The sequence below is a fragment of the Acipenser ruthenus genome, chromosome 28 (genome assembly GCF_902713425.1).
Source record: "Acipenser ruthenus chromosome 28, fAciRut3.2 maternal haplotype, whole genome shotgun sequence".
Lineage (NCBI taxonomy): Eukaryota > Metazoa > Chordata > Actinopteri > Acipenseriformes > Acipenseridae > Acipenser > Acipenser ruthenus.
Window position 1 is genome coordinate 18,950,643 of NC_081216.1, and position 11,719 is coordinate 18,962,361.

Sequence of the window (11,719 nt, forward strand, 5' to 3'; positions counted from 1 at the left end):
GAGAGAGACACAGAGGTTGATGTTGAAACGCCACTCAGGCGTCCAGGTTTCATTAACAATCAAACACAAATCACAGGACACTACCAGCAATGGTAGCACAAAGAGGACATACATTCAGGTGCACACAAAGGCAAAAACACAGCAGCTAAATAAACAAAAGCTGGCAAAACACCAGCCGAGCACTGCTCCCACTAAAAGGGAGGTCACATTCCAGGAACTTTCACCCTATCCCACACTGAATAAACTGGGGTGGGATTACAATCCCCTAGATTACTTCCTTTGCTATGGTCCTCAGTTTGGTTCACTCACCCTGGCTATATACTCAGTCATGTGCTTCAAGCTGGTAGATGAAGAAGAACAAAGGACTGGCTTTTCAGACCCTTTTTAAAGGCCTGTGGCCAGGGTTAATTAATAATCAATTAGTCAATCAACACCTGGCCACATGCTGCACATGGGTTTCAATCAGGCATGGATTGATGGAATTCTAACCTCCCAGACCTGCCATATCTAACCAATTATATTTCAAATGATACAGCCCAGTGCAAAAAAGTCACAATTGCAATGATTTACTAAATTACTGTCGTAAATTGCAAAACATTTGCTTACAGAAGAAAATAGTTGATTATTCTGCATCATCTACCACCATTATACTCTGTAGCCTGATTCTGCCACCTTAAAACACAGTTCCTTGCTAAGTTGCTACTGACATCTTCACCAGCCTTTATTTTAGATCTTTATTTTTTTTAACCCATATCAAGCTTACTTGTGAATACAGATAAATACACCATGAACAATGTAGAAACAATTGATTTATTATTTGAAGTTTATTAGTTCCAATAAAAAAATATATATTATTTAAGTTCAAAGAGATAAATAATTTACTATGAACACTCACCAAACACAAGGAAAGTTCAATTAATAGCAGCATAATATGTCAATTGGGACACATAGTGAAACTCAACAGGGAAAATATTTTACACAATTGTCTTTAGTCAAAAACCAATCATATCTGCTGATCAGTATAATGTTCCTTTTTCTCAAATTATTAAGTTCTGCAGCTCAAGACTATTTCTGAGAGACAAAAGAACAGCTTCAATACAAAACCTTTGAGCAACAGCCTGAAGTTTCTTTCTATTTTTTCTTCTGTAAAGTGGTGGGCAATCTCACATGTGATGCCACATCCCTGCCCAGTGGCTTTTGGTATGGTCTATGTAGCTTTTAGCACAGAACAGGCCATTTTTAGCAATTTCAGGTTCAGTAGTACTGGGATTGCTTTCAAATGTTCCCAATTCCTTGTACCATTTTACAGTGAGGTCCCCAGGTGAAAAAACAGCTATAGAAATGCCGAGTCTTACTGCTTTACTGACTTCTGGTGCATCAGGGATATGGTTGAGATCTTGGATACAGTCGGAGACTGAGCTAAAAAGTAAAATAAAAACAATATAAATCTGTCATTTTAAATCAGATTGAAACTGAACTTAAAACAAATGTGTAGATCTCACTGCGTTGACAAAAAGTGTCTACAACATTCAAAATATTCAATAACCCTTAAAAACACTTATATACAATACCTTAAAAGTCACCATAGAACAGGACCAATAATGCAGGCAGCTATAACCCCCACCCCGTCACCAACTAAAATCTATCATGGTAACCCCTACAGGCACTATCTGGCCTTGCTGCATCCAGTAGGCTGTGATTTCCTCAGATTGATTCCACTCACATTGCAGGTAAGGATAACCAGCTGACCATATTTAACAAGGAACCTCTATAAGTGTAACCCTTATAAAAGTGTACTGGAAAAATAAAAAATAAAATATTCTGAGTGTGTGAATAACATTTTAAAGGGATTTTGAAAGCATGCAATTGTCTGGTACCGATCTTAAAATACAGCAACAACTGAAAATGTGGCAGCAATTTTTATTTTAAGGGCAAATCGGAGTTGAATTATATTCACTCCTGGTATTCTTAATAATTTTTTACTGTTATTATTTTTTCCCATATTGACTGTGTACCTGTAAATCTCTTCAGGATGGATGATCAAAGCCTATTGTATCGGAACTACAGTTAGACTTTAAAACTAGGTTGTATCTTGTATTTGGATTATACAGGGTCTTGAGGTGGTATTGTACAAAACTGAAACATACCTTTTAAAAGCATGGTGTACCCATTATTGGGTGGTCTGTGCGTGACTCCACTCTGAACGATCTCCACAGTAAACTCAGTTCCGTTGTCATCGATTGTTGGTATAAATGTTTTGTGAACTTCTCTGCTATAGAGTTTTGTGTCTTTGTTGAATACAGGCTCACTGATCTCCTCTCTATCGTCAATTCTTTCGAATCCCCTTATCCACGCAACAGTGCAATCTTTAGGGTAGTAATTCTTTAGCAAACAGTGTAACGTCACTGGCTTCCCTAGCTCTGGTAATGGAGGGTCACTTAAAATTTCAGTAACAGTTGGAACCAAAACTATGAAAAGAAAAGAATACTGAGTTTAGATGAAGTAAAAAAACAAACAAAAAAAAACACACAACAATACATGAATTTGTGCATTGCTTCTTTTTGGGGATAAGAGTATGCAACTAACATCTGGGGCAGCAGTGTGGAGTAGTGGTTAGGGCTCTGGACTCTTGACCAGCAGGTTATGGGTTCAATCCCCAGTGGAGGACACTGCTGTTGTACCCTTGAGCAAGGTACTTTACCTAGATTGCTCCAGTAAAAACCCAGCTGTATAAATGGGTAATTGTATGTAAAAATAATGTGATATCTGTATAATGTGAAATAATGTATAATGTGATTCTTGTAACAATTGTAAGTCGCCCTGGATAAGGGCGTCTGCTAAGAAATAAATAATAATAATAATAATAATAATAACATCTGCTGTACTGCCAGACTAAGTAAATAAATACAGTATCTCTTAGAATTGAGTGTTTAAAGTTAAGGATGAACTTACTTGCTCTTTATATCACTGGCATGGTGATGAAAACTATAGAACTTCATTCAGCTCAAATTCTGATTTAATGTTTAATCGTGTAATCACCCTTATATAGTGATCCACAATTATACGACATGGTGGGTAGTATATGTAGTTATAATAAAAGAAGCTTATAAAATTCAATGACAAATGTGTCAAAGTTTTTCTCAATGTCTCCCGCCCAAAGTTTCCTCTAGTATTACCATCCTTTTTATAGTTCATAGAGCTTTTCTTTTTTATAGATAAGTACAAAAGGTATTTAAATACTTTCACTTACCGAGTTCTTCCAAAGTCCAGTGCATATGTTTTGGTTGCAACAAACCTCCGTGTTTAACCTCACAAGTAAACTTCTTGCCAACATCTTTCCAAGTTGGAGTGAAATTGAAGGCGCTTGTACAGTAATGCAAATTGTCTTTTGTGGTGCTCACTGCACCAACGTTTGTTCCCTCTTCCATTAGTTTACCATCGTAATACCAAAACACCTCAAGGTTGTCTTTTGGAAAGTAGGAGTGTATTTTGCAGGATAGGGTCAGCGGGCTGTTGGCTACTGGCACATCTGGTGACAACTGGACAAAATCCAGTTTGGGTGCAGCTGAAACAAAACAAGTATCCCCATGTTAATACTGTGAGATGTAACTGGACAGGAACCAAAATGACAGATCCTGAGAAACATTCAAATCAACCCACAGCTGTGACATGTGTACGACCTGATCAGCACAACTACACCCGCAGTAACAGCTTCTATCGCTTATCAAAGTCTTCTCATGCTCCAGTTTACATTCACAAGACTATGATAATTTTGCTAAATTTGCACAGTAATTATGCAGTTACAAGTGTGTAAAAGTGTACATTAACTGCACTTTACCTTGTTATTTTAACATACCTTACCATACTGCTAAGTGCTTTATCAGGCCTACCTATGCTTGAACATCATTTCTCAATGCTTTTCTAGAATTTGCTGAACTTTAACCAGGGTTATACCACAGAATACCTTAGAAAGGATGACAGTAAAGGCCTGTATAGCTAACTTGTGACTGTCACTTTCCTTCCTTAACTGATAAATCGCTTATATATCTCTGTGCCCTATTAAGTATCCTCTGGATACTAAAGTACACTTTATTGGTGCATACCTTTCACTTGGAGAATCGCTTTTCTTTCTAGCGTGTACTTGGTAGCTTCATGGTAAACTTTACAGATGTATGTGGAATCATCATCTTCTTTCAGAGTTGGCAAAAAAATCAAAACACTCATGACATCATTTGTTGCGTCATCGGCTTGCATTTCACCTAGGCTATGAGAATACTTGGCCCTTTTTCCTGTATCTGCTTCAACTGTCTGTTTGTTCTCTGCATCAACTTTTACGATTTCTCTTTTCTGCCCGTCTCGGTCAATTTTGTACCATGTAATGGTTGCCGGTCTAGGTTTGAATCCAATTATTGGGCATGTCAAAGCCACAACTTCATTATGGTTCACGACAGGAGGCATTATGATTCCACTCATCCTGGGCTTCACTGTATCAAATCAAATACAACTGTTAGCCCTTACACAATACCTGAAAATTTAGATGGATTTACAGTACTAACTTACTTATTTAAGACAATTATTGTAATGAGAATGTTACAAAAGAATGCGTTTCTACAATACAATTCTTACACAAACACATAGAGAGTAGCCAACTCCACAAAGTCAGTCATTTAAAAAGGTCTAAAACATTTTTTTTATTATTCTGAATGAGTTTCAGGTAAATTAGAAATCCATATTTTGTGGATTATTTTACAGATTCAAGTTTTTGTGCTGCTTAACTTTTACAGTCCTTATCCCTTATCATCTTACCTCCTGAAACACAGATTTTTTTAGATTTCCGAACTGGATTCTGCTGTCCATCATGGAGTTCAACAAGCAGCTCAGAATCATGGTCTGTGTAATAGTCTGGGAGCACAGATATTTCACAGGCAATGCTGTAGGTGCCATCGCTGTAGCAGTTTGTGCTGGCGATCTTCACTTTAAAAGAACTCTCTGGATCACAGGACCCCATGCCACTGTTTAAAGGAATGATGGTTTCATCAGTGTTGTCACACTTCCGAGTAACGATTGCACTCTTGTTTTCCCATTCAAAAATATTGATAAAATCGTGTTTTCTTCTTTTCAGCTTCAAAAATAACTTTATGCATTTCGATCGCAATCCAGACATTTGGCAGGACAACCTTGTTTTTTCTTTATGTTTTAGTTGATCCGGTGTGACAATGTCAATAACTGGTGGTGAACCTATAAAATAAAATAAAATAAAAAGTAAATAGTTATAGATTGTAGAATATTCTGCTGCATTATATCCATGTAAAACATGTCACAAAAACACTTTTTTTTTAAATTAAAATGCTATTTGGTCATTTACACTCAAAGCAAGCAAACCCTGACAGTTACATTATCCACAATGATTCTGTTTTTACATTTCTTTATTAAACTACTGCAAAACTACAAACACATTTTAATATGGATTCAATTCTTACAGCTTTAAAGCATATGTAAGTGTATGGAATACGCAAGACAACAGAGAAAAGATTAACAGTAAAGTCATATCCCACTTTTCTAGTCTTGTTTTATGTTATAATACTATTAGGCTTTTTCAATATGTCAATATGTAAGTAAAATATTAGAATGACAGGAAGGAACTCTGCTGTGTGTAATGCTGCTTACCTCCGTTGAATCTAAAGTGCCAATGAAGTCCCAACACCACAATCACTGCAGCTCCGATCCCAGTGACAACAAGTAAGAGATCTAGCAGCATATCTCTCGGTTCTACATTAAATACAAAGCAGGATAAAATCTCATATTATAAAATCAGCAGACATTACATTAAGGAAGTCAAATGCATTGTGTACCTATTTTTTAACAGTGTGCACATATAATAACATAGTTGCATTATTTTATAACAATAACAATCTATAGCATTTTTATAATAAGCTATACCACACCTCACACCAAATTGTATTTATTTTGAAACCTGGGTACTAACAATAGTCTTTAAAGTGTAATGTTAGTCAGCTGCAGGTCCAGATACGCAAAACAAATGTATCAACCTTATTATTTACATCACTCTTAAGTTGCTTTATGTGTTCAACCAATACATAAATAAACCTTCAACAAACAGCGTGGATTCAGTGACAGCCGGTTTAAATAATGTCTTATGAATCACCTCGCAGGTATACACAGTTCCATTGTCATCAATGGAGGGCAGAAGCCTCAAACGGCTCCTTCTGTTGTATGTTCCATCGTCGTTGCTAGTCGGAGCTCCGGTGCACACATCACCCATAACAGCAGTCTCCACCCCATCTTTGATTCTTTTCCAGGTGATGCCAATTTTCTTAGGATAATATCCATGTACTGTACAGTCCAATGACTTCTCATTACCAACCAAAAGATGAACTTCCTTTGGTGTGAGATTAATTTGTGGTCTTGCTGTAAGAGCAGAGTGTTTGATGAAACAGTTATGAAGGCCATGCCGTCAGAAATTCACACTTACATAAATCTCTCAGCGAATTTTCCTAACTATTTCCTAAATACATATACAGAAACAACATAATTCTGCCATTTATAGTATCTCCGTGGGCTGTTTATGATTATGTAACCAAACATAATGTTTTGGGTTAATAAGAAAGGTGTTGCCAGATTGTCAACATAGGACAGGTGGCAACTGAATAAATATGTAACTTTTTATGGGAGGAGCTTGCAAGCCACATATGCACTTTTTTTCTAGTTATAGTTAAAAGTGAATTATGTTACAAAAGTGTAACAATGAGAAGTTAAGGGTACAGGGCAGCTGTGTGGAGTAGTGGTTAGTGCTCTGGACTCTTGACCGGAGGATTGTGGGTTCAATCCCAGGTGGGGGACACTGCTGCTGTACCCTTGAGCAAGGTACTTTACCTAGATTGCTCCAGTTAAAAAACCCAACTCTATAAATGGGTAATTGTATGTAAAAACAATGTGCTATCTTGTAACAATTGTAAGTCGCCCTGGATAAGGATGTCGGCTAAATAATAAATAAAAACCAACCCACTTAAATACAGAAACAGCTGCCAACTATTAACCATTCAAAAAACGCAAATACATACCAGATACAATAACTTTTAATTTATCTTCAGATTTAGAAGTGTTGAACCAAACAATACAATGATAGTCCCCTTCGTCGTCTACCTGGACATTGGGCAGCGAAAGAGAGGCATTTCCTTTTCGCAATTCACCTTCTGTTATTTTCGCTCCGTCTCTTTTTGCGTCATGTTTCCCAGACTTAAAGGTGTATAGCACCTTATCACCTCCACTGCTTGTCACTTTCCATTGGACCATTAGATCTTCAACGTGTGTTTCTGTGCTGTTCATACCATGTATGTAGCACTGTAGAATACCTCTGTCATGTATAAAAAGCTCCTCATTTCTTACTTGTAGTACCAGGCAGTCTGTTGTAATAAAGAAAAAAAAGTATGCAATTATCGTTACCAATACTTATATCATTAATCATACATTAAATGCACACTATTTTCTTGTATTATTAAAATGCGACTATTATAGAGGTTAACAGTATAGGCAAGTGGTGTGTTTTGATATTGCGTAACAAGAGATGGCTATAAATGTAAAATAGCTGTGATCCAGGCGCCGGCCCGGGGTCTGAATCTTCATCGATACTTAACCCTACCAATCCTTTTACCGCATAGGCTACCAAAGCTAATCATACAGCTTTATAAAGTTATTGGAAAGAAAAGTTAAACAAATGTGAAAATGGTAATAAAAATCAAACCCGCAAATTGACATTAAAACCCGATGACCCGTCATGGTACAACCCGCAAAAGAATATTTCTAGATCCCATGTTGTCCTCTCTAATTATGCTTTTAAAAATATGTATTTTACAAACGTTATTCACTTTATACAAATGCCACAACTGTACTGTACTGATTCAAGTTTGAGAAATGTCAACAACTGTACGCAGTGTTGTTTGTATGTCTTTAGTTTGGTTGCCTTGTTTACTTTCAGTTTCCTTCAACAATTTACTGACACCGACCATACTGCCACCGTAGGCTAAAGTCCCATGTAAAGGAAAACTTGCATTACTTTCTTGTTAATAAGAGCGGGTTTATTTCTACAAAATAAAATAAATAAATAAAAACCCGTATCTATAGCCTAATAATACTAAGAATGCAACCTTACAGATTAATGTTAAATATTAAAAACATTAGATTAATTCATTAACCGTTCTAACACGAACTGCGCCATTTCACTTCCAACTGATGAACCTGAAAAAGCATTAAATATAGTCGAGACGGCCTTACCAGTCTGTATCAGAAGAAAGCCAAGGAAAAGCCGAAAAGGCAGGTTACAGATACAACACGCGTTGCAGTTCATTTTAATAACATTATAAACATCCTTCGGTTTTTTAGAATTGCAATAATAGTATCTTCCATTTTGTTTACACTCGTTTACTTTCGTTTAGCTCTTCCTGTACTTTTGGCTCCCTTTCAAATCGAAGACGACCAACAACCATACTTCTGGTATATGCCTGCCACAGGTCAGGTATTCACTGAACATTTATCAAAGCTGCCTATAGGCCCATCCGTCCTTGGTCCCGCCTCACCGAGGTAATACATAGTCATAAGAAACATAAGAAACATAAGAAAGTTTACAAACGAGAGGAGGCCATTCAGCCCATCTTGCTCGTTTGGTTGTTAGTAGCTTATTGATCCCAGAATCTCATCAAGCAGCTTCTTGAAGGATCCCAGGGTGTCAGCTTCAACAACATCACTGCACGAAGATCTCTCTCTCTTGCTTCTCACAACCAGGTAAGGTAGGTATAACTAACCTCTTCCAGTTGTGTGATCAACTCTTTTTAAAAATAATTGTCTTTGTTGTTCCCTGGCAAGTCCCAGGAAGGAGCAGTGGCCCACACAGCGATTGTGACACAGCATCTGTTGAGGCTGGGTCTCACCCTCAATGATGCAAAGAGCTAATTAATACCGGTGCAAAGTAAGGTCTACTTGGGTCTCCGGCTGGATTGCTTTATGATGCAAGCCTACCTGTCGGAAGACAGAGAAGCTGCCATTCGCAACTGTCTGGCCCTGTTTCAGCAAGGGTACACAGTACAATTGGTGTTGTCCCAAAAAATACTGGATCTGATGGCAGCGGCTTCAGCAGCTATCCAACTGGGGTTACTCCACATGTGCCCGCTCCAAGTGTGGCTCAATGCCTTACGGCTACACCCCAAGCGCGACACAAACCATTGGCTAACCGTGTCTTGCCTATGCTGGGATGCCCTACACTGGTGGAGGAAACCCTGTTACCTGAGCGAATGCGTAAGAATGGGAATGATACACAATTGTCAAGTGGTGATGACAGACGCGTCCAACCCCGGGGGTGGTCTGGGTAGGCAGAGGAGTCTGCAGACCCTGGGCGGGCCGTTGGGCATCTCTACACATAAATGCGCTAGAGCTGAGAGCAGTCCACCTTGTGCTTCAACATTTCCTTCCTGTGCTCCAGGACAGACATGTCAGTAGTTGCCTACGTGAACCACCAGGGAGGGCTTCGGTCCCCGGGGTTACACCGCATAGCCTTTTGGCTATTGATCTGGGCACAGAGGCACTTCCTATTCCTCCTGGCTGTCCATCTCCCGGGAGTGGTGAACTGGGCAGCGGACCTCCTTTTGAGGGAGGGTCCTCACCCGTCAGAATGGCGACTGCACCTTCAGGTGGTGCAGCGCATTTGGGAATGCTTTGGGGAAGTCCAAGTGGCAGAGACAACCCATTGCCCCTTGTGGAGGTCCACTAGGCGTTGACGCCCCAGCCTACGAGTGGTCCAAGGCGCTTTTGTATGCTTTCCTGCTGGTACCGCTGCTCCGTGCCTTCCTCGAGAGGGTCAGGAGAGGCAAGGCAACAGTTCTCTTGGTGGCACCCAGATGGCCCAGGGGAATCTGGTTTTCGAGCCTCTGCCAAGTGCTGTAGGGCAGAATCCGCTACACATGAATCTCCTCAGTCAAGCAAAAGGCACCCTCTGGCACCCAGAGCCTGGCAGACTCCAACTGTGGGTCTGTCCCCTGAACAGGACCGTCTGTCCACCTTAGGGCTCTGAGACACAGTCATCAGTACACTGCAGAACTCTAGGGCTTCTTCCACAAGAGCGTTGTACGCCTACAAGTTTTCTAAAGGGTGCTTGGCAGTTACGTCCTCCTATAAAGGACATCCTTCCCAAATGGAGTCTAGATGTGGTATTGGAGGCTCTCACTAAGGCTCCGTTTGAGCCGATACATTCCATGGAGTTGAAATATCTCTCTATGAAAGCTTTTCTGGTAGCTATCACCTCCTCTAAGTGGGTCAGTGAGCTACAGGAACTGTCAGTGCACAGTTCCTGTATGCGTATTTGGGACAAGGGCAACAGGATATTGTTGTGCGCGAACCCTTCTTTCCTCCCTAAGGTGACTACAGCTTTTCACTTGAATCAGTCAGTGGAACTGGAGGCTTTCCATCCCGTCCCTTTGCAGAGGAGACAGATGGGAGACTGAATTCCCTTTGCCCTGTTTGGGCATTGAGAGGTTATGTGGATAAAAGGAGAGCACTGCGTCAGTCTGACCAGCTTTTCATCTGTCATGATGAAAGGACCCGAGGCCAAGCCCTCTCTAAGCAGCAGCTGTCCCATTGGATTGTGGACACAGTCTAGACTGCATATACTAAGGCCGGCCTAACCCCACCAGGGAGGGTGGACACACACTCTACCAGAGGTGTGGCTACGTCATGGGCCCTCTTTTGAGGTGCCTCATTGACTGATATTTGTACTGCGGCTAGCTGGGCTACTCCGCATACATACACCAGGTTCTACCGACTTAATGTGGTAGATCCCACTGTGCCTTCACTAGGCACAAAGGTCCTTGAGGTTGCATGCTCACACCACCAACACTAGATGGCAGTAGTGAGACATCCCTCATATGCTGTCCGCTCATACTACCTTGTGGTGGCTTCGAATTGAAAGGGAACGTTAGGTTACGGATGTAACCCTGGTTCCCTGAAAGAGAAGATGACCAACAAACCTTGCGAGGTCGCATCACTCGCATTCGTGGGTTCGATGCAAAAGAGAGTGAGATCTCAGTGCAGTGACTATTTATTACCTCGGTGAGGCGGGACCAAGAACGTCACTCCGCGGAGGGGCCTATCAGCAGCTTAAAATATGCCTGACCTGTGGCAGGCATATCCCAAAAGTATGGTTGTTGGTCGTCTTCTCTTTCAGGGAACCAGGGTTACATCCGTAACCTAACATTTTGTTTATGACCAGCTTAAATGTTAACACAAGAATGTATTTCCTTACTGCTCTATTAAGTGCCTCTGCTAAACAATATGTGTTGTTGCTACAAGTACTGTACAGTATGTTAAAGTTGTCCCACATTCATGTTCAATGTATACAAAGATATGAAGATCCAGAATAACAGTTATTAATTACTTGTAGTTTATCTACCTGTCCTTTATTAGAAACCAGACCTTGTTGACTTGACTGTTTGTTTACATTCCCTAAAGGCAGTTTCAGCTGAAACGCCTTCACCCTTGGAAGAATACAGTATTGTCACTCTGAGCTGACACGCCCCTGCTATACCTGCAGCAGCAGGGGTTTATGGGTGTGTTTTACAGGCTCTGCTGCAGCTTAGAGATGTTAAGCAATAGAAATATAAATATTTGTACTTAATTAACTGATTTCTGACTTCAAAAGTATCCTGATTGATGA

At 40.1% G+C, this 11,719-nt stretch overlaps 1 protein-coding gene across 1 annotated transcript; it reads right to left on the bottom strand.

The window, feature by feature from the left end:
* Positions 1–796: 796 nt before the first annotated feature.
* LOC117434724 (uncharacterized) lies at positions 797–8,475 on the bottom strand. The gene is made up of 9 exons (XM_034057349.3): positions 8,293–8,475; positions 7,083–7,424; positions 6,109–6,429; positions 5,668–5,769; positions 4,807–5,238; positions 4,104–4,484; positions 3,251–3,565; positions 2,148–2,468; positions 797–1,419 (listed from the first exon to the last, which is right to left on the bottom strand). Exons 1-9 carry the CDS (start codon positions 8,363–8,365, stop codon positions 1,352–1,354), a joined length of 2,355 nt encoding a protein of 784 aa, XP_033913240.3. The 5' UTR covers positions 8,366–8,475; the 3' UTR covers positions 797–1,351.
* Between the last annotated feature and the right edge of the window lie 3,244 nt (positions 8,476–11,719).